Source organism: Mustela lutreola, chromosome 2 (assembly GCF_030435805.1).
Source record: "Mustela lutreola isolate mMusLut2 chromosome 2, mMusLut2.pri, whole genome shotgun sequence".
Taxonomy (NCBI): domain Eukaryota; kingdom Metazoa; phylum Chordata; class Mammalia; order Carnivora; family Mustelidae; genus Mustela; species Mustela lutreola.
The window spans coordinates 157,826,623-157,851,683 of NC_081291.1; the positions used below are offsets into that span (position 1 = coordinate 157,826,623).

The following is a 25,061-nucleotide window of genomic DNA, read 5'->3' on the forward strand; positions in this document are numbered from 1 at the left end:
TAAGGAAGTTGTGGTCCATATATACTATGGAATATTATGTCTCCATCAGAAAGGATGAATACCCAACTTTTGTAGCAACATGGACGGGACTGGAAGAGATTATGCTGAGTGAAGTAAGTCAAGCAGAGAGAGTCAATTATCATATGGTTTCACTTATTTGTGGATAGCATGGAGGACATGGGCAGTTAGAGAAGAGAAGGGAGTTGGGGTAAATTGGAAGGGGAGGTGAACCATGAGAGACTATGGACTCTGAGAAACTATCTGAGGGGTTTGAAGTGGCGGGGAGGTGGGAGGTTGGGGTACCAGGTGGTGGGTATGATAGAGGGCATGGATTGCATGGAGCATTGGGTGTGGTGAAAAAATAATGAATACTGTTATGCTGAAAATATATAAAAAATTGATTAAAAAGAAAAGTTATTTGCAAATGATAAATCTAACAAATGGTCAGTTTCTAAAATATATAAAACCTGATACAACTCTACACCCCAAAATGGGCATAAGTTATGAATAGACATTTCTCCAAAGAAGGATACGACTAACAGATGCATGAAAAGATACTCTATATCATTCATCATCAAGGAAATACAAATGAAAATTACAAGATATCACCCCACAACCTGTCAGAATGTCTAAATTCAACAACACAGGAAACAACAGGTGTTGATGAAGACGTAGAGAAAGGGAACCCTTGTGCACTATTGGTGGGAATGCAGACTGGTGCAGTCATTGTGGAAAATGGTATGAAGGTTCCTCAAAAAGTTAAAAATACTGTCTAAGACTGATGATTCACAGACCTGTACCCCTGAAGCAAATAATACATTATACGTTAAAAAAAAATTTTTTTTAATTAAAAATAGAACTATCCTATGATCCAGTAATCACACAACTGGGTATTTACCTAAAGGAGACAAATATACTAACTCAAAAGGATATATTCTCTGTCATGCTTTTAGGAACATTATCTACAGTAGCTAAATTAAGGAAACAGCCCATGTCTATCAACTAATGAATGGATAAAGAAGATTTGGGGTGTGTGTGTGTGTGTGTACACATACTGTCAAATATTAGTCATAAAAAGGATTGAAATCTTGCTATTTGCAACAACATGGATAGAGCTAGAAAGTATTATGCTAAGCGAAATAAGTCAGTCATAAAGACAAATACCATATGATTTCACTCATCCATGAGTGAAGCAAGAAACAAGACACAAAACAAATGAGAAAAAGGGAAAAAGAGAGATAGAGAGAGAAAGACAAAATAAGAAAAAGACTCTTAACCTGTTTGTAACCAGAGGGGAGGTGGGAGTGGGGTTAGGTTAAAATAGGAGATGGGTACTAAGGAGTCACTTGTGATGAGCACCGGGTGATGTATGGAATTGTTGAAGCACTAATTGTACACCTGAAGCAAATATTACATTGTATTGAAATTTTTTTAAAAAGCTTATGACTAAACCTAACAAAATGTGGAAGACCTCAGAAAAATTCATTAATGTTATTTAGAGAACTCAAAGAAGACTTAAGAAAGTGGATGATATAACATATACCATGGTTCATGGATTGAACGATTCAATATTGTCACTGTGAATGACAATGAATCAATATTGCCATCCTGCATCATCATGGGATATGTCAGTGCTCTTCAAAGTAGTCTACAGATTCAAAGGTTTTTTTTTTCTTATTTACTGTATAACTGGAGGTTTGACCCTCTTAATCCCATTTATCTATTTTGCTCACCACCCCCTTCCCTGGCAACCACGAGTTTGTTCTATTTATAAGTCTATTTGTTTTGTTTTTTTAGATATCACATGTAAATTATATCATACGGTATTTTTTTCTGTTTAATTTATTTCATTTAGCATATTACCCTCTAGGTCCATCCATGCTATCACAAATGGTAAGATTTCATTCTTTTTTTAATCAATCAGTAATATTCTAGTCTATCTATATCACACACACACACATACATACATCTATACACATACCACATCTTTACCTATTCATCTATTGATGGACACTGAGGTTGCTTCCATACCTTGCCTGTTATAAATGCTGCAATGAACATGAGTCCATATACCTCTTTAAATTAGTATTTCTAATCAAAACCTCAGCAAATGTGTTTGTGAAATTTAAGAAGTTATTTTTTTAACTTTATTTTATTTTTTCAGTGTTCCAAGATACATTACTTATGCATCACACCAAGTATTTCTAAAATTTAAGTGGAAATACAAAAGTTAACTTTAAGCAAGAGAATTAAAGTAGAATGGTTAATCGAATGAAGAATATTCACTAAGTTGAATACTATATAACAATGAAAGTAATGAACTATAGCTACATAAAACATGGATGAAATTTTTAAATATAACATTAGCAAAAGAAGCCAAACACAAACAAGAATGTATGTATGATATCATTTGTATAATTTTCCAAACAACAGATAAAACTAATTTATAGTGTTTAAAATCAGGATAGTGTGGATTAAGTAGTTACCGAAAGGTAAAATGAGGGGGGTGGTTGTGGGTCTAGTAATTTTCTGTTTCTTGATTTCTGCATTTGTTACAGGGTAAATTACCTTGAGGTGTAAATTTAACATTTACACTGCTTTTTTTAAATGTGTTTTTATTTTAAGATTTTATTTTTAAGTTATTTCTACACTCAACATGGGACTTGAACCCATAACCTTGAGATCAAGAGTTGCATGCTCTATCAACTAAGCCAGCCAGGCACCCCTACACAGTTTCTTGATTTGGTAACATTTACACACACAACCAAAAGAAAAAAAAAAATAAGGAAGTTTTTTATACACTGATAAGGAAGGATCTTTAGGATAAATTCCAAAGAGAATGAAACAAGATACAAAACTGTATAACATGTTACAATTTGTGTAACAAATATATATAATCATATTTCCTTACACACACACACACACACACACACACACACGTAAGGAAAAAATTATGTTACATATAATTGCCTTTATGCATATATAATTAATCTCTGGAAAGATATAATAAATTAATAAGTAACACTCTTCACCTCCAGTGATGGGGTCTAAGGGTCCAAGTAACAGCAGTAGAAGATTAATCCTTCACTGTATATACAACTTACATCTTTTGAATGTCAAACCAGGTAAATATGTTAATTCTTAAAGAAAATTTTAAAATAAACATGATGCAAGTTTCCTTTATAAAGCAATAGCATATTTTAAATTGGGGTTATAAAATTCCCCAGAAGCCAACTCCAATGGATCAAGCTTGCTAGATAATTTCATAAATTATAGGGTTCTTAAAATATTCCTATAAGTTAATATCTTCATGTCATAGTCTACCTATTGAATTTTACTTGAAAACCATATAAAACAATGCTATGATTTTCCCGTTATATAATTTATGATCAGTGTTATCAAGGACTAGTAACATGTCTAAAATATGAATGTCTTATTTTATTCATTTTCAGATCATGCAGCACAGAAATCAAACCAATTGTTCTTCCATATTTAGCTTTAAAATCAGATTTGAAAGGAATCCAAGGATCATTCCTCAGAAGCAGCTGAAATATCTAAAACTATTTCTCATTACTGCCTTCAAAGATTATAAGACCAAAAGCTAAAGGTGCCCTATAAAAAATAAATAAAAACCTAAAATGTATAGCATAAACTATATAAATTAAATATATATATGACAGAAACATAGGATATATAGAAATTTACATAGTCAACTGCTTAATTTAAGAAGGCTCAGAGTTCCAAAAGATGGTTGGTTAAATTCTCTGTTACAGATCAAAGCCTCTATTCACCATACATTTAAAAATATATCCTTCCCTATAGGAACTGTGATAGTTACTGATTATTTCCATTCATGATATTTTCATGTTCAAGATAATAAATTTCTCTTCAAAAAGATAGATACCCTATTTTTGCAAGCATTAAAATAAGCAATGCCTACAAAATTCTATGATTCTATGATACGTCCCAAAACTGTCAGCTTGGTCTTTTATGTTGCTAACAGGAAAATCCACATCAATTGAGATAATAAAATTATAACTGAAAATCATCACCATCAATTGTTTCTTCCCCCTACCCCAAAAAGGGCCATAAAAAGGGCCAGAACATTTCCTTCAACATTCCAATTATGAGGGTAAAAACTTATTTTGTCTATCCACACAGAAGTGTAGGGCCAGATCTACTTAAATCATTTAAACAAACAAAAATCTTACAAGCAGAGAAAGTGATAAAATCAATATGTCAATATCTGAGTAATAAATATTTTTAGAGATAAAAAACAGGAACAGTATAACTCTTGACTGATTTTTAAATTTTTTAATATCCTGAAATTTCTGCTGCATTAATTACTTTAAAATTTAAGATACAATAACCAAAATTAGATCTAAATAAAGAAATTCTATCTAGTTTTAGCAGACATCTAAAATATAAATTCCCTCCTCTCAAAATATACTGGATATAATGAAAATTCCCATTGATGCTAAATCCTAAAATACCATAGAGATAACACTCATGAATATTACTCAGAATATTGAAGGTTAATGACTTAAATAGTACAGTATGCATATGAGTAGAAAAAGAAAAACTTCAGGTAAATAAAATAATGTTTGCATAATTGCTATCCTTTTTTCTCACATACTTATAAAAACAGATTTACTTCTTCCAACTCTGTTCATGTAGTAACAATTCCTTATTAAACTATTATTATTCAACAAAATAAAATAAGCACTATCTTGAGTTCTTAGCAGTGAGAGCCTGCCTCCATTATTCACCTACCTCAGTTTGAATAGTATTTGCTAATCTATGTAAATTTACTTCTCAAAGGTTTCTTTTTCTTTCATTAACATCAAATTTTCCTGTGATGAACCTTCTCCTCCACTGCAAAGAGTTAGATTGTTTTCCAAATAATAAATATCAGGTTATTTTTCAGTTAAATTACAGAGACAGATAATGAAATACAAATTTTACTTATCTCCAGGCAGATTATCAATTGAGTAGATGTAAATTATGTTTGAGGTTTAACTGACACCAACATTAGAAACATTAAAGTTTGGTAGGTTGTTACAAATAAAATCTAGTAATTTTTCCTGTATCTATTCATTTAATATTTTTCTTTCAGATTAGTAATATTTCATTCTAAATTGGGGGAATCGAAATTCTGGTCAAGTTACCATCTTGGAAAACATCAAGGTTTATATATAATATTGTTCAACACTTACTACCAACATTTTTGGAATCTAAAACTTTTGTTTCAGGGTTTTTTCATGGTAAAATATTTAAGCAAAAGAGTTTAGTGTAGGACATAACTGCCATGATCAAAAGGTATAAAAAGAATTTAGTATTTACTTGACTTTCAAATTTTAAGTCTGAGTTTTCAGCACCATGGCCTAGGGAAAAATAAATGCATCATTGCTGCAGTGCCAGTTTATGGCAAGAACAGAAATGTTAGGAGTTCCTCATTAGATGACTAAATCTAATTAATTATGAATTTTCTATGAATTTTACTATAAAAACAAGCATACCATCAAATTTTTTCTAGATTTTAAGGTTCTGAAAAAAAAAAAAAAAGCAACTAATCTTCCAAAAGTTAACCTGAAACTTCTCAGGAAATACTTTTCTCATCCATCAAGAAATTGTTTAACTCAGTCATTCTTACCGTTCTCGGTTAAATTTAAGAGAATGAAGAATAGCTGGCCTTTTTTGTCTGAGATTCCACAAATGAAGGGTATCATCTGAACTTGCACTAACCAAAGCACCCTGAAACAAAAATGAAGAAAAATAAGTGACTTCCTTAAGAGATTTTTGTTAAGCAAAAACAAGCTAATTTACTAAACTTTTCACTATTTAATGAGTTAGTTGTATCTCTATAACCTACAAATATAAGGAAAAACAATTGTATGTACTTTACTCAGGAAGGTTAAGAATGCTGAGTAGAAGCAAGTGAATTTCTGGACTGGTCTGGATGACTAACTCACAAAATATGCATTCACTGGGGCACCTGGGTGGCTCAGTGGGTTAAGCCGCTGCCTTCGGCTCAGGTCATGATCTCAGAGTCCTGGGATCGAGTCCCACATTGGGCTCTCTGCTCAGCAGGGTGCCTGCTTCCTCCTCTCTCTCTGCCTGCCTCTCTGCCTACTTGTGATCTCTCTCTGTCAAATAAATAAATAAAATCTTTAAAAAAAAATATGCATTCGCCACCAGAAAGAAATAATTATTGTAAGCATCTTTAGGACTATTAGGGATTATTGTATTTTCTTTAGGAAAACTAACTTTAATTTCCTTGTCTCTTATTTTCACACACATACTATGTGTCTTATCTCCCTCTCTTATTGTGGTATCCCATAGCAAGTATACCTACAAGGTAAAATATGCTAGGTTTGTCAATAAGGAGAATTTCTCTGACTTCTGAGAAAGAGTCTGAACTGAGAGAAGTAAAAGGTGGACATCTGTCAACATCACAAATTTTTCATTTCTTAAGAGTCTCTGACACAAAAGTCTATGAACCATTTTACCCATGTTTATGATTATAAAATTCTTAGAGAAAAACATATATGAAAATATATGGAGATATTGAATGGATTTTCATACCATAAGAAAACAATCAGCAGTGCTTCATTTTTTTTTTTTCCTCAAGGCATTGAGTTCAGTCTGCTAAGTGCCTAAATTTGGTATGGCACAAATTTTTAAGGCATTTTTGCATTGACAGCTCACTTAACTGAAAACAGCTCTAAAAGACACAATGATCTACTTAATATGTGAAAATAACAATGAGCACAGAAGGCCTTAAGAAGCCTCTACCTAAAGGAATATCTGCAACTTTTCCAAGCTTTATAAATACATACTCTGTTGTTAGGAATTTCTCATCACCACAGGTCTATAGAATAGGAATAGAGTAGGGAAACAATCATCATAATAGCTATGGATGAATAAATAAATAAATAAATATGCATATATGTACCAATAAATAAATCTGAATATATATACAGATAGCAGAACCTATAAGTAAATAACTGAAAAGGTTATTTCATGAAAGATAAGGGTAAAACATGAAGTTAATGCTGATTATAAAATTCAAATTAGTATCCTGACGAAAAGTTTAATAGTCAATGGAGCAATCCGAATTTTAGTAATTTTTTTAAATGTAAATAATTAATCTGTAAATTATGTTGCATAATAAGAACAGGATCTTCTGGTATATGCAAACTTTCTCCTTTAAAATTTAATAGACAAACACTGACGTAGTCTTTTATAAGAAATGTGACCACGAATAATATTGCAGACATATATACCTTTAAATATTTAGAATATATAAAAAATAACATATTTAAATAAAAATAATATGTTTTATATAAAATAATATAAAAAAGGTCACATCAACTAATGTAGTGTGTATATGTACATCTCTGTGATAAATAGTCAAGATTATCCTTACCTCATTGATCAAGAATTGGAGCTGCAGGACAGCTGCACCACTTTCATGTTGGCAATAACAATCAACGCCAGGTCTCCCAAGTCTATTATATAAAAAGTCAAGGATTCTAACATTTTAATTAGTATTAATATTAATGGGTCAAGTAAAAACTAACTTACTTAACATCTAATGTTTTGTTTTTTAGTTATCCTTATTTTGGTAAATATAGAGTAAAAAAATCTTAGTTGATATAAATTACATTATGTAGCATAAAACATTAACAAAATGGCCAAATAGGACTTCTCCTTGACAACAATAACTTGCCATCTATGCACAAACAAAAGTGCTTTCCTGGGAGCTTCCAGATCTAGATAGGAGACTGAAAAACCACAGTGTAGACCAAGAATGAAGAAAGTTGTTTTGAGAAGGCAGGCTTATGCCAGGCAGCTGATTTACTGACTGTAGTCTAGCTACAGAAACAGAAATACCTCTGTACCCCTGAGAATTCAGCTTCCAATAGATCTTGGAAGCATCACCCATGCATCAGGTGATAGTTATACAGACCTCAATTCAGCTGTGGATCCAGAAGTGGTATTTGAACCAGCACTAGCTCTTTTTGGCTGCAGTGTGGGAGCCATTGGAAATAAGGACCCCTCAAATTCAGGCAGATTAAAGATTCTGAAATGGCCTTGTAACTGGGCTCCAGCCCATCCCAGCCACAATCTAGGAACAGTCTTGCCAGTGCAGGGACCCTATTGGAGACACTTTTGTGTTTCTGGCAGTCTGGCAGTAGTCCTGAGGGTTCAGGGTCCCAGCAGAAGACGTTCCCATCTGTGCATTTGATGATCTGGAAAGGCCCTCATCCTCTACTCCCCGCCCCTTCCAGTCACGGACCACGTTACAGATACTCCCATCTGTGCTCAGAGGGATCCTGAAAGGGCCAATACATGAACCCAGAGTCCTCAGAGTCATAGTCAGAAGTCCTGAGGGTCCAGGGTCCCAGAGGGAAACATTCCTAGCTACAAACCCGGTTACTCTGAAAGGGCCTTATGTTCAGCTCCAGCTGCAAACTGTGAAGAGTACTGCTGACACAGAAACCCAGCAGGAGACACTCCTGTTTGTACTCCCAGAAATCCCTATACTGGGTACCAGCCCCTCCTAGCCTCAATCCATGAGCAGTCCTACAGGCACAGGGAACCAGTAAGAAACAAAACTATATCTCAAAAGATCCTGAAAGGGCCCTATATTTGGCCTGGGCCCCTCTGGCCATGGTCAGGGGCCAATCCAACCTATCCAGTAACTTGGAGGGAGACATATTATCTGTGCCCCCAGAGCCAGTTCTGCAAACCTTAATCTTGGCTGTGGAATGTGAATCAGCCCTAAAGCTCAGTTCCAGCACTGCTTTGCCACAGTTCAGGATCAATCCTGCCCACCCAGGAGCCAGTCAGTAATTAGGCAGCAGTTCTCCCAGGGACCTGATGGGAGCCACATCCACCATTTACCTGATCATAGGCTCACTGACTATTTACCTGATAATAGGACACACATGTGGACCTTTGCCCAATACCACCCTACTGATAAGGTATTAGAAGCAGTTGTATGCACCCAGGGACCAGAAGGGATCCACACTGGCCTAAGCCCTTATAACAAGCCCAATCAGACTCCATTGCAGATCCAGTGACAGCACTGTAAATGGCTCCAACACAGCACGCCTGCAAGTCTGGAGATAATACTATCAGCCCAAGGAATGGGACAAGAAAAGGTCTTTATCTTCTAGTCTGTAAAGACTGAAAGAGGTGTTTGCCCCTACAAATGCACAGACATCAATGCAAGGCAACACGGATCTTGAGAAATCAAACATATATGACATCACAAAAGACAGTGATAGTACTCCAGTAATGGACTTCAAAGAAATGGAGATCTATGATTTGCCCAACAAAGAAATCAAAATAATCGTCTTTAAAAAACTGAATGAAAATGGAAAGGAACAGACAGCTAGACAAAAACAGGAAAATAATTCATGACAAAATGTATTTAATAAAGAAATAGAAAGTATAAAAAAGAACCAAACAGAAATCCTGGAGTTCAAAAAAACAATGCCAGAAATAAAAAATTCAAAACAGAGCTTCAATAACAGCCTTAACCACACAAAAGAATTAGCAAACTCAAAGACAATTCAACTGAAATTAGTCACTTAGAGGAACAAAAAGAAGAAAGAGTAAAGACAACCTGAGTAAATTATGGGATACCAACAAGTAAATGGGCATTTGCATCACGAGAGTCCCAAAAGATAAAGAAGAAAAGCAGCAGAAAGGCTATTTAAAGGAAAAAAAAACAGCTGAAAACTTCCCAAATCTTGAGAAAGATATAGACATCCAGGTACAGGAAGCTTAGAGGAACCCAAGCAAGATCAACCCAAAGATTACTCTGAGAAACATTATAATCAAAATCCTTAAAGTCAGAGACAAGGAGATGATTTTGAAAGTAATAAGTGCAAAGCAATTTGTCACTACAAAGAAACCAACATAAGACTATCAGTGGATTTCTCTGCAGAAGTCTAGCAGGCCAGGAGGAAGTGGAATGATATATTCAAAATAATGAAAGAAAAAAACCTGCCAACCAAGAATACTACACCCAGCAAAACTGTCCTTCAGAAATGAAAGAAAGATAAAGACATTCCAGATGAAGAGTAGTTAAGGGAGTTCATTATCACTAAACCCACTGTTACAAAAAAGGGAGTTCAAGCTGAAATAAAAGGATACTACATAACTTGCAAACATAAAAATGTAAAATTCACTCATAAGAGTATATAAATATAGTTAAATTCAGAATATCCCAGTACTGTAATGGTGGCATATACATCACTTTTTTCTCTATTATGAAAACTGGAGATAATATTTAAAATATTGTACCTACATTAATTTGTTAATGGATACACAATATATAGAGATGTAAAGTATAATAATATCATAAAATTGGGGAGAGGAGAAGTAAAACTGTTAAGTATTTGTGATTGAAAATGAGTTGTTATCAGCTTAAAATAGACTATTATATCTCTAAGATGTTTTACATAAGCCTGATGGCAACCAAAAAGAAAAAAAGAACTATACTATTTACATAAAAGGTAAGGAGAAACGAATTAAAACACATAAAAATATATATAAAAAATAGATGAAAAAAGAACAAAGGAACTAAACAATTCAAAAATGGCAATAGTATTTACTAACCAATAATTAATTTAAATATAAATAAACTAATTACTCAATCAAAAGACACAAAAGTGGCTAAACAGATAAAAAACAAGATCCAAAGATATGTGGTCTACACGAGACCCTTTTTTGGCTTTACAGAAGATACTTTTTTAGCTTTACAGATGCACAAAGGGAGAAATTGAAGGGATGGAAAAATATATTACATCCACTATACTGATGTCAGATAAACAACTTTTAGTCAAAATCAGTATGGCAAGAGGAAAAAGTCAAAACATAGGATAAGGGAGTCAATTCATCAAGAGGATATAACAGTTAAAAATACATATGCACCACACTGGAGCACCTACATATCTAAAGCAAATATTATAACTAGAGGGAGAAACAGAAAGCAGTACAATACCAGTAAGATACCTAAGTACCCCATATTCAACATTAGAGAAATCAACCAGGCAGAATTAATAAGAAAAGAGTGGGCCTAAATAACACTATAGACAAAATGGACCTAACAGACATATGAAGAACATTATATTCAAAAAACTGGAAAACACATTCTTTTCAAGGGCATATGAAAATTATCCAGGATATATCATATGTTTGAACACAAAGCAAGAAGACTGAAACTATTTCTAGTATCTTTTCTGACCACAGTGTTATTACATTAAAAATCAACAACAGGAGGAAAACCGGAAAATTCTATGTGGAAATTAAACAACACAATTCTGAACAACTACTAATGGATCAAAGAAGAACCCAAAAGGGAAATCATATAATATCTTGAGACAGATGGAAATTAAAATAAAACATACCAAAACTTATGGAATACAGGAAAGCAGTTCTACAAGGAAAATTTATAGGAACAAATGCCAAAAATAAGAGAAAGTTTTCAAATAAACAACTTAATTTTACAACAAAAAGAATTTTAAGAAGAACAAACTAAGCCCAAGTTAGCAGAAGAAAGGAAATAATAAAGATCAGAGTGGAAATAACTAAAATGGAGACTAAAGAGACAATAGGGGGGAAAAAAATCAATGAAACTAAGAGCCTTTTTTTTTTGGAGAGATAAACCAAATTGACAAACCTTTAGCTGGAGTAATCAAGAAAAAAAAGAGAAGACTCAAATAAATGCATAAATAAAAGAGAAGACATTACACACGATCCCACAGAAATACAAAGAATCAGAAACTACTATGAACAATTATATCTAAACAAATTGGATGACTGAAAAGCAATATATAAATTCATAGAAACATAAAATCTACCAAGAATGAATCAGGAAGAAATAGAAAGTCTGAACAGACCAACAATGACTAGTGGGATTGAAGCAATAATCAAAACCTCCCTTGAACCACCTAGGTGGTTCAGTTGGTTGAGAGCCCAACTTTTGATTTTGGCACAGGTTATGCTCTCAGGGTCATGAGACTGAGTCCCATGTCAGGTTCTGTGCTCATTGCAGAATCTGCTTGAGATTTGCTATCCGTCTCTCTCTGCCCCTCCCCCCTTCTCACATTCATGCTCTCTCTCTCATTCTTTCTCTCAAAAAATAAATAGGGGTACCTGGGTGGTACAGTCAGTCAGTTAAGCATATGACTCTTGCTTTCAGTTCAGGTCATGATCACAGGGTCGTGAGATTAAGCCCCATGTCAGGATCCACACTCAGTGTGGAGTGTGCTTGAGCTTCTCTCTCCCTTTCCTTCTTCCCCTCCTGCTCATCCTTGCTCTCTCTCTCTCACACACACACACAAATACATATGTAAATCTTTAGAAAAATAATAATAAAACAAATAAATAAATCTTTAAAAAAATAATCAAAACCTCCTAATAAAGGAAAGCCCACGACCAGATGTTTCCAGAGAACATTTAAAGAAGTAATGCCAGTCTTTCTCAAAATCTTCTAAAGGAATGAAGAGGAGAAAATACCTTAAAACTCAATTTCCAAGGTCAACCTTACTCTGATACCAAATCCAGGTAAGGACAATATAGGAAAAGAAAACTATAGCCCATACCCCTGATGAACACAGATGTAAAAATTCTCTCCAAAATATTAGCAACCAAATTCAACAGCACACAAAATGAATCAGACACCAAGACGAAGTAGGATTAATCCTTAAGATACAAGGATGGTTTGACATACAAAAATCAGTAAATATGATACACTACATTAGCAAAATGAAAGACAAAAATCATGATTCTTCAGAAGATGCAAAAAAAATTTTTCTTTGAAAAATCCAACACATTTTCAGGAAAAAAATGCTCAATCAATTGGGAACAGAAAGAATATACCTAAATAAAATAAAGCCATATATCACAAGCACACAGATAACATCATACTTGGTTTAAGAAGTTGAAAGTTCTTCCTTTAAAATCAAAAACACAACAGTGCTCACTCTTACCACACCCCTTCAGCATAGTACTAGAAGTCCTAAAAAGAACAATAAAGCAAGAAAAAGAAATAAAAGGCATTTAAATCATAAAAGAAGTAGAACTATCTCTGCAGATGACATAATATTATACATAGAAAACTCTAAAGATAATACCAAAAAAATTAGATGCAATGAATGAATTTAGTAAAGTTGCAGGATACAAAACCAACATATAAAAATTAGTTGAATTTCTATACACTGACAATAAAGTATCAGAAAGAGAAGAAAACAATCCCACTTACAATAACAAAAAACACAACAAAACAAAACAAAAAACAAATAACAATATAATACCTAGGAATAAATTTAACCAAGGAGGTGAAAGATCTATAAAATTAAAACTATAAGTTAATAATAAAAGAACTGAAGAAGACACAGATAGGAAAATACCTGTGTACATGGACTATAAGAATTAATATTGTTAAAATGTCCATACTACTCACAGCTATGTATGAATTTGTTGCAATTCCTATAAAAATTCCAGTTTTTACAGAAATAGGAAAAAAAATCCAAAATTTGTATGGAACTAGGATAGACCCCAAACAGCCAAAGTACTCATGAGAAAGAAGAATAAAGCTGGAAGTATCACACTTTATGATTTCAAACTGTACTAGAAATCTATAATAACCAAAACCATATGATTCTAGCATAAAGACACATGCCAATAAAACAGAATCAAGAGCCCAGAAATAAACCCAAGAGCCCAGAAATAAACCCTCCCATGTTCAGCCAACTGATATTTGACAAAGGAGCCCAGATTACACAATAGAGAAAAGACAGTCTCTTCAATAAATGGTGTTGGGTATTTTCTATATATAGAAATAGATATTCACATACCAAAAAAAAAAAAAAAAGAAATTGAACTCTCATATTAGTCACAAAAATTAACACGAAATGGATTAAAAACTTAAATATAACACCTAAAACCACAAAACTACAAGAAAACAGAGGAAAAAATTTCCTCTACATTGATCTTGACAATGAGTTTTTACATATGACACCAAAAAGCACAAGCAACAAAAGCAAAAATAAACACACAGAACTACATCAAACTAAAAATCCTCTATATAGCAAAAGACAATTGACAGAATGAAGAAACGACCTGTACAATGGGAGAAAATATTTGAGAACTATATATCAGATAAGAGATTAATATCCAACATATATAAAGAAGTCATAAAAATCAAAAACAAAATTTTTAAAAATTGGACAAAGACCCCCATACATTTTCACAAAGACATACAAATGGCTAATATGCATACTAGACGAGTCTCAACATCAATAATCAGAGAAATGCAAATCGGAAACCACAATGAGCTATTACCTCATATTTGTTAGAATGGTTATCAAGACAAGAGATGAGAAGATGGGAAGATGACAGAGTAGGAGGATGCTAAGCTCATCTCATCCCACAAATATAATGAGATAACACTAACATCAGTTTAAATAATTCAGAAAAGAACACTGGCAGAACAAACTCTACAACTAAAGGTCGAGAGTAGGCCACATTGAAGAGGTTAGGAAGAGAGGAGATATGGTGAGAAACTAAATGGACTATGGGCTGTCCGTAGGGTCGAGAGTGCATCCAGACATAAAGAAAGGAGAGAAATAGACCATCACAATGGAGAGTCCACATGAGGAAGATGAATAATATTTGGCTTGGAAAACCAGAGGAGCCAAATTTTGTGAGTTCTTAAAACCAACATGACTTAAAGCCTGGAATTTTAAAAATCAGCTACTCAGTTCTGGAAGAACACAGAAGGCATAGGAAGCTGAGTCCTCACTCTTAAAGAGATAGCACTATAAACAGTCTATGGAGATTATAGCACAGAAGCAACAGTTTAAAAATATCTGGGAAGACTGGAGGGAGAGTTATTTTGCATGTCTGGATGGGTAGGGCTCACTAAGGGACTTCTCCAGGAACAAAGGAGATGGCAGGCACTATTTCTTTCCTCCACCTGCCTCCCCTAGTATGAATCTTGATGCATCAAGAGAAAAAAGAACAGTTACATACTAGAGAAACATACTAGAGAAAGCTCATAAGGCAATCGGCAGAGTTTTCAGCAGAAGTTCTGCTGGCCCAAAGGGAGTGACATGAAAGGAAAAAAAATGCAGCCAAAAATACTCTATCCAGAAAGGCTACCATTCAGAATACAATGAGAGATCATGAGTTTCCCATACAAAGAAAAGCTAAAGGAGTTCATGACCATTAAACAAGACATACAAGAAATGTTAAAAGGGACCCTGAATAGAAACGAAAGACCATAAGTAAGAGCTAGAAAGGTAGGAAGCACAAAAGCGTTACAAAAAATAATTTTTTTAAAAGTATAGCTGTAAAACTTAGTCAATGAACTCACAAAATAAAAGCACGTAAATTATAAGACCATACCTATAATGTGGAGGAAGTAACAAGTAAACAATGGGTTCAAACTTCAGCAACCATCAACTTAATATAAACTAGTAAATGCAGATGATGATATATGAAAACACAATGGTAACCTTATGGACATGTAAAAACCAAGAAATATGCAAAAGATAAAGAGAAGTGTTGCAAAGATGGTGGAGGAGGGCTGCGTGGGGGGCTCAGTGCGTTAAAGCCTCTGCCTTTGACTCAGGTTATGATCTCAGGGTCCTGAGACAGAGCCCTCATTGGGCTCTCTGCTCAGCAGGGAGCCTTCTTCCCCCCACCCTGTCCCATCGCCCTGCCTGCCTCTCTGCCTACTTGTGATCTCTGTCTGTCAAATAAATAAATAAAATCTTAAAAAAAAAAAAAGGGGGACCCTATCTCAATCAGTCTCTTTAATTGAGCTACCAGACCATTCTGAACACCCAGGAAATCGACCTGTGATGTAAGAAGATATATTTGGATCTCTACAAACAGAATATCTCAGGTTGTTGGTCTTGAGGTATGAAGGGAGGGGTTGTGATTCTGCAGGCAGATATGAAAAGATAAACTGAAGCAGTTGGGGGGAGGCTCTGGATCCTGTGCCACCAGAGCTCAACAGCCTCCCATGCTGGAGACCAGGACCAGGTAGCAGTGGGGAAAGGACGTGAGGTCACACCCCAGACTGAAACCTGGAGCTACTGAGGCAAGCGTGTGAACTGGGGCATCTGGTGGTTTTAAAAACACAAAGGGCAGAGACATGCTTGGACCTGGAAGCAAGGGATGGGAGTGTTGCTATGGGGCACACAACCCAGAATGCTGCAGTTTTTAGCAGCACAGACAAAAACGGAGACAGTGTGGCCTGGAGAGCACACTAAAGAAAATCCTGCAGTCTTTGTTCTGAGGCAGAGGTTTGGATATGGTCACTTTTGCTCTGACTCTCAGAAGAGACACGGAAAGCCACCGGGGAAAGCTGCCAGAGAAAAAAGCACCCCCACCCAAAAACGGTTTTTACTGAGCCCATCTCCCCTCTGAAAGGGGACAGGGCAACTCTATCCAAACAGGGTTGCCTGAGTAACAATGCAGCAGGCCGCTCCCTTAAAAGACAGGCTGAAAGTACAAGAGGCCGACAACCCTAAAGTCTCTATCAAACAGATGCATTTTGCTTGGGTTGTGGTCAATAACTTGGATTCTGTATATTCCCTCAACCACCCCTCAACAGAATGACTGAGAGGAGGAACGCACAACATAAGAAAGACACAGGGACTGTGACCTTTGCCACAGAACTAATAGATATGGATATAAGCAAGATGTAAGAAATAGACTTCAGAGTTATGATGATGATAGCTAGGATGGAGAAAACCATTAATGGCAATATAGGTTAAGGGCAGAAACAAGAGCTGATCTGGCAGAATTTAAAAGATGCTATCTATGAGATCCCATCTAATCTAGATACTCTAACAGTTAGAGTAAATGAGACAGAAGAATGAATTAGTAGATCTAGAAGACAAACTGATAGAAAAGAAGGAACAGGAGGAAGCCTGGAATAAACAGCTTAATATCCATGAAAACAGAATTAGAGAAATAATATCTCTTCTTAATTTTCTTCTAGAAACAATTTATAGTTTTCAGTGCACAATTCTTTTGCATCCTTGGTTAAATTTATTCCTAAATATTTTGGTCTTTTTCATGTTATTGTAAGTGAAGTTGTCTTCCTAATTTCCTTTTCAGATTGTTTACTGTTAGTGTATAGTAAAAACAAATATTTATTTGTTGATTTTGTATTTTGCAGCTTTGCTAGATTCATTTATACTTACAACAATCTTGTGTGTGCAGAAGCATCAGGGTTTCTCCTTTACTCATGAAAGATAATTTCCTAAATAATTATATGCTGTTGAGTTTTTCTTCTAACACTTTAAATATTTTGCTCTACTCTATTTTTTCTTCCACGGTTTCTAAATAAAAGTCCACTGTAATTCTTATCCTTGTTCTTCTGTGGTGAGGCTGTTTCCTTCCTATAGCTTCCTTAAACATTTCTCTTTGCTTTGCTTATCTACAGACATAAGCCTACTGAAATTTTCTTTATTAAAAATTTATCTTGCTTCTTGTTTTCTGAGATTCCTTGGTCTTCAATTTGGTTTCTGTTATTAAATCTGAAAAGTTCTCAATCATCATTACTTTGAATATTGTTCTTCTATCTGTTCATTCTGCTCTTTCAAGTTGTTCAAAAACATTTATATTACACTTTCTGAAATTGTCACACAACTATTAATATTTTAATGTATTTTTCTCCCATTATTTCTCTTTACATTTCCATTTGGGAAATTTCTATTGACCTATTTTCAAACTTAGTGATTTTTTTTCCTTCTTTGAGTCAGTGTATTCTTCATTTCTCTACAGTGTTTTTGATATCTTACATTTCCTTTCGAATATTTCTCTTTGAAAAAAAAAAAGATTTATTTGAGAGAGAGAGAGAGAGAGTGCATGAATGAGCATGAGGAGCAGCCGGAGAGGGACAAGCAGACTCCATGCTGAGCAAAGAGCCTGATACAGGGCTTGATCCCATGACCCTGAGATCATGACCTGAACTGAAATCAAGAGCCGGGTGCTTAACAAACAGCCACCTGGGCGCCCCTTGTTTTGAATTATTTCTTGGAATTTCCATCTTTTTGTTTACATTAGCCATTTTATATACATTTTATCTACTTTTAGATATGTTTTGTGGTGTATATATTAGAGCTCTTAGCATATTAAACTGTTATTTTAAAATCCTTGTCTAATAACTTCATAATCTTTGTTATAGCTCATTCTCGTTATGAAGCTTGTTTTACCTGCTTAGATTACATTTTATCTGAAGTTTTCTGTTGAGAGCCAGGTATGTTGGTACAGGTTAATAAAAACTGAGGTCAATAGTCTTTAGCATGAGCATTTATGTTAATTTTTTTGGTCTATCTGTTTTTTTATGTAGCTATTTATGCCAGAGACATCAAATATCTCTATTGTCTTTGCTTTTTTCACCATTCTTGACTTTATATTTCTCTGTTACTCTGAAGAAAGAGCCTACATCTGTCACTATACCAGAGCCTGGTTAGTGCTGTGATAAGGTATGGGGTTGGGGGAGTGTTAAGTAATACTGTGATTAAATTTCAGTCTTTTAATAGTTCTGTGTGTCTGAGGTATTATTTTCACAAGTGTTTCTCCAGTGGTATAGTCTTTTCCCCCACTTTGTAAGAGGGAAGCGAAAGGGAGGTAAAGTTGGAGCACTGCCCTTCTCTTAGTTGGGATAAGGTTCTGGCAGTCTTTCCCCCCAGGAAATTAGATCTTTGTTATAGAATATACCCTGAGTTCATTTTATAATGATTATTCTTTTCCTTCCCTTTCCAGAGCCCTGAAGATATCATTCTCAGATCTTTACCATGAGAACCTAGTATACTTCTCAGAGGTAAAAAACCCTTGAAAATATGGGGGTTCCAGTAACACTCTGGCCTCCATGAGATTCATTTATGATAGTCCACACTCAGTATCCAACAATTTGAGAAAATTACCTTTGAGTGTTCCTACCAGTTTATGTCTCCAGCAGCATCTGTACCAGCTGTGACTTTCTAGATTTGTTTTTCTTTCCAGATTTGGGGGTAGAGAATTTCCCTGTAAACTCAGTTCTCCAGTAGGTCCAGGAAAGGTTAATTTTAAGTCTAATGAACACTTGATTGTTGTAAGGATGGGAGTGATGATTTCTAAGACATTTGTATGCAGAAGTTAAAATCAGATAGGCCATAAGACAAGCCTCAATAAATCAAGGAATGAAACATATAAATTGTGTTCTCTGACCACAATGGACTGAAGTTCAAAATCAGTAACAGAAACAAATTTGGGAAATTCAAAAATATATAAAAATTACACAGCATACCCATATATAACCAATAGGTCAAAGATGTCACAAGGAAAATTAAAAAATAATTTAAGAATGAGTGAAAATGAAAAAAATATAATAAGGGATAAAAGGAAATACAACTAAAGCAGTTCTGATATTGAAATTAATAGCTGTAAGCATCTATACAAAAGATCTCAATTCAATAATCTAACATTCCAATATGAGAAATTACAGAAGTAGAATAAACTAGAGCTAGACAGTCAAAAGAAAGGAGATGATAAAGATGTGTACGTAAACAAAGAATAGAAAAATAAAGAGAATCAATGAAACCAAAAGTTGATTCCTTCAAAAAAAAATCAATAAAATTTATAAATATTTAGATAGATCAACTAAGAGTAAAAGAAAGAATACTCAAATAATTAAAGTTAGTAAAAAAAATTGGACAAACCACAACGATTTAAAAAGAGTATAAGGGGATACTATAAACAATTATATGCCAAAAAAATTAGGTAATTGATATTAAATGAAGACATTCCTAGAAAGTCACAAACTATTGAAACTGACTTGAAAAGAAGTAAAAAATTTAAATAGACCTTTAAAAAGATTAATTTAGTAATCAAATAACTACTCAGAATGAAAAGCACAGGGACAGATGGCTTCACTGGTGAATTCTACCAAACAATTAAGATTTATACTTGTTCTTCATTAATTCTTCCAAAAATCAGACAAGGAAACGCTTTGAAACTTTACTCTGTTAAGCCAGTATTATCCTGATACCAGAAAAAAAGACATCACAAAGACAAAAAACTAAAAATCATAATTTATTAATATAGACACAAAGATCCTCAACAAAATAGAAGCTAACTGAAATGAGCAAGATCTAGTAAGAATCATTTATCATGACCTGGTGAGATTTAGCCCAGGAATGCAAGATTGTTTTAACATTGGAAAACTAATCAATATACCATATCAATAGAACAAAAATAACTTGGTCATCTCAGAAGATGCACAAAAAGAATTTGAGAAAATACCTTCAAAAAACTCTCCATGAATTAGGAATAGAAGGAGATTTCTTCAGTCTTATAAAGCACATATACAAAAAACCATCTGCTAACATCATACTAGTGAAACAGTGAATGCTTCTCTGATTTCAGGAAGACAAAAATGCCTGCTCCTGCCACTTCTATTTAACAATGTATTGGGGTTTTTACCCAGGATAATTAGGCAAGAAAAATAAATAAAAGACATTCAGATTAGAGAGAAAGAACTAAAACTTTTTGTAGTTGACAAGATCTTGCACATACACAATCCTAAAAAACATACCAAAAATCAGTAGGACTAATAAAGGAGTTCAGCAAGGCTTCAGTTTACAAAACTTACATACAAAAATCAACTATGTTTCTGTATACTAACAATATCCAAAAGTGAAATAAAATATTCAGGAATAAAATACCCAAAAGAAGTACAAAATTTATATTCTAAAAACTAAAAGCTATAAAACTATAAACTATAAAGCACCATCAAAAAATTTAAGAACTAGTATATGGAAAGACATCCCATATTCACAGATCAAAACTATTGTTGGAGTGGCAAATTGATCTTCAAAATCAATGCAAATCCTATCAAATTCCCAGCTGGCTTTTTTTTTTTTTTTACAGAAATTGAAAAGCTAATCCTAAACTTTATATGAACATTCTAGAGACCCAAAATGCCTAAATGATCTTGGAAAAGAAGAGAATCAGAACACTCAAGTTTCCCAATTTCAAGATGTAAAGAAAGCTACAGTAATCAAAACAATAATATCCAATATTCTATTAGATAGGGACAGACATATAAATAAATGGAATAGAACTAAGGTTTTCAAAATCATTACATATTTAGCAAGTTGATTTTCAATAAGGATATCAAAACAATTAAATGGGGATAGACTATTTTTTCAGGAATTAGTGCTACAACTGAATATCTACATGTAATAAAATAAATATAGATCCCTCCTTCACACCATATTAAAAAATTAACTCAAAATGAATCATAGTCTTAAATGTAAAAACTAAAATCATAAAACTATTAGAGGATAATGGGAGTAAATTTTTGTGACCTTAATTTAGGCAATGACTTCTTAGATATTACATCAAAAACATAAAAAAATTACACACACACATACACACACACACACACACTGATTTCATAAAAATCAAAAACCTCTGTGTTTTAAAAAAAATACCATCAAGAAAATGGAAGACAATCCAAAAAAAAGATTAGAAGAAAATACTTACAGATCATAAATCTGATATAGGACTTGTATCCAGAATTTTTAAACAAATATTACAAGTTAAAAAATAAAAAAAATTAAAAATAGGAAAGGAATTTGAAAAAATATTTCTCCAAAGAAGATATACAAACTACTAACAAATACATAAAAAGATGCTCATCATCACTAGTCATTAGAGAAGTGCCAATAAAGAGCAATTCATAAGATACCACTTCATATCTAATAAGTTTGGTTATAATAAAAAAGATAACTAATGTTGGAATATGTTCCATATCCATATGGAAAATATAGAAGATATGGAGAAATTGACATAATACATTGCTGGTGGGAAGGTAAAACCATTTAACCTCTTTGGAGCACAATACAGAATTTTCTCAAAATGTAAAGTACTGTTACCATATAATGCAGCAATTTTTCCTCTGAGTGTATACCCAAGACAATTTTCTTCTGAGAGTATACCAAGAAAACTAAAATATGTCCACACAAAAATCTGTATACAAAAGTTCACACAGTATATATAACAACCAGAAAGTAAAAATAATCTAAATGTCTACCAATTGAACAAATAAAATAAAAAGCAACTGGGTAAATGAGTTTTATATCCATACAATGGAATATTATTTGTACTAAGTTAACTAAGCCGGTCACAAAAGACCACATATTATGTGATTCCATTATATGATATGTCCAGAATAGAAAAATCTATAGAGATAGAAATTAGGCTGGAGCTAGCCTGGGACTGGAGGACAGAGGGAAAATAAGGAGTAACTGCTAATAGTTACAGGGTTTCTTTTTAGGCTGATATGTTTTAAAAGTTATGGTGATTACTGCACAGTTCTAAGAACATAGTAAAAAACCACTGAATTTGGAGAGGAGGAGTCAAGATGGTGGAGGAGTAGCAGGCTGAGATGACAACAGGTAGCAGAAGATCAGCTAGATAGTCTAGCAAACCATTCGAACACCTACAAATCCAACAGGAGATTTGAGAGAAGAGCAGCAATTCTAGAAACGAAAAATCGACCATGTTCAAAAGGTAGAACCTGCAGAGAAGTGAATCCGAAGTGATGGGAAGATAGACTGAGGCGGGGAGAGGCTGGCTCCCAATAAGCGGAAGAGCAATGGAACACAAAATCAGAGCTTTAAAAAATCTGCTCCACAGAGGGACATCACTCCAGAGGCTAAGCGGGGGTGGATCCCTTGCAGGGACAGCATGGTCTCAGGGACCACGGGGTCACAGAATGATTGGGGGTGTCTCAGTATCACAGAGCTCACAGGTATTAGAGACAGGAAGCCAAATACAGAGACAGAGCCAAGGAGTGAGCTCTCAACTCGGAGTTACCTTAAACTGTGATCTGTGGCAGTCATGACACTGCTCTTTGAAAAAGGACCCCACAAGTGGCAGATCCAGGGAGAACCCCTTGGAAGGACAACAGAGACCTGCTGGGTTTGAAGACTCCAGGAGGGGCTATGTGCCAGAGACAGAGAAAATACAATCGGTCACAGGCCAGGTGAGCTCGGAGTGCAGCCAGAGGCCAACGAGAGGGGAATGACTGAAAGCTTTTCTCTGAGGGCGCACTCAGGATTGGGCACTGAGTTCTTGGCTTCTCCAGACTGGAGACTGGGAGGCCACCATTTTCATTCCTGTCCTCCAGAACTCTACAGAAAGTGTTCAGCAGACAAAAGCTCCCAAGAGCAAACCCGAGGAGATTACTTTGCCCAGCCCATGATGAGGGGCGGTGAAATTCCAACTCCGGCAAAGACACTTGAGAATCGCTACAATAGGCCCCTCCCCCAGAAGATCAGCAAGAAAACCAGCTAAGGCCAAGCTCACTTACCAAGGAGAATAGCGGAATTCCAGAGGAGAAGAAAGCAAAGCATGGAATTCATGGCTTTCTCTCCATGATTCTTTAGTCCTACAAAGTTAATTAATTATTTTTATTTTACTTTTTCTTTTACTCTAATTTTTCTTAACTTTTACTCTTTCCTCTTTTAACTTCTTTTAAAACTAGTTTATCTTAACAATGCCTTTCCAAAAAAAAAAAAATCTTTTTGGGGCATCTGGGTGGCTCAGTGGGTTAAAGCCTCTGCTTTCATCTCAGGTCATAAACCCCGGGTCCTGGGATTGAGCCCCACATCAGGTTCTCTGCTCAGCAGGAAGCCTGCTTCCCCCTCTCTCTCTGTCTGCCTGCCTCTCTCCCAACTTGTGATCTCTGTCTGACAAATTTTTAAAAAATCTTTTTAAACTTTCATTATTATGGCCATATTTTATCCTTCATTGTATCTAACTTTATTTTTTGTATACATGTAGGGTTTTTTTCTTCTAAAAAATTTTGGGATACAACTTCTTCTAATAGATCAAAATATACACTAAATCTAAAACAGGGCTTTGTTCTAGTATCCAGCCTGAGCAAATTCTCTCCACTTTCTTTTTCTTTCTTTTCCCGACCAACTTATCAACTCCTTTTTTAGAATTTTTTAAAAAGTTTCATCTTTACACTCATATTCCATCCCTTCATTGTATTTACCCTTATTTTTGTACATATATATGTAAGTTATTCTTTCTTTAAAATTTTGGGAGGTAGTTTCTTCTAAGAGACCAAAATATGCCAAAAATTAAGTGGATGGCTCTGTTCTACTCACCAGTCTAATATATATATATTTTCTTTTTTCTTTTCTTGTTTTTTTATTTTTTTGAACTTCTTTTTACCCCCTCTCTTCTCCCCACAATTTTGGGTCCCTTCTGATTTGGTTAATGCCCATTATCTGGGGCATTTCCCATTCTTTTTCTATTTTATTCTCTCCTTCATATATTCTTATCTGGATAAAATGACAAGGTGGAAAAACTCACCACAAAAAAAAAGAACAAGAGGCAATACCGAAGGCTAGGGACCTAATCAATATGGATATTGGTAATACATCAAACCTAGAGTTTAGAATGATGATCCTCAAGGTGCTAGCTGGGCTTAAAAAAGGCATAGAAGATATAGAGAAACCATGTCTGGAGAAATAAAAGCCCTTCCTGGAGAAATAAAATAACTAAATTATAACCAAGCTGAAATCAAAAAAGCTATTAATGAGGTGCAATAAAAAATGGAGACTCTTACTGCTATGATAAATGAGACAGAAGAGAGAATTAGTGATATAGAAGACCAAATGATGGAGAATAAAGAAGCTGAGCAAAAGAAAACAAACAACTACTGGACCACAAGGGGAGAATTCGAGAGATAAGTGATACCAAAAGATGAAATAACATTAGAATTGGGATTCCAGAAAAAGAATAAAGAGAGAGGGAAGCAGAAGGTATATTGGAGCAAATTATTGTAGAGAATCTCCCTAATATGGCAAAGGAAACAAGCATCAAAATCCAGGAGATGCAGAGAACCCCCTCAAAAATAAAAATTGGTCCACACTCCATCATCTAATAGTGAATAGAAAGCAGCCTGGGACAAGAAGTCTGTAACATACAATGGTAAAAATATTAGATTGGCAGCAGAC

The 25,061-nt window shown here is 34.5% G+C and overlaps 1 protein-coding gene across 5 annotated transcripts in view; it reads right to left on the bottom strand.

The window, feature by feature from the left end:
* Positions 1 to 25,061, bottom strand: part of STXBP5L (syntaxin binding protein 5L) — a 459,224-nt gene that overhangs the window by 342,691 nt on the left and 91,472 nt on the right. For all 5 annotated transcript variants that reach the window (XM_059163941.1, XM_059163939.1, XM_059163940.1 and 2 more), the window contains exons 4-5: positions 7,430 to 7,511; positions 5,654 to 5,754 (exon numbers count right to left, since the gene is read on the bottom strand). In XM_059163941.1, the coding sequence (XP_059019924.1) occupies positions 5,654 to 5,754; positions 7,430 to 7,511 (183 nt within the window). The remainder of the gene's footprint in view (positions 1 to 5,653; positions 5,755 to 7,429; positions 7,512 to 25,061) is intronic.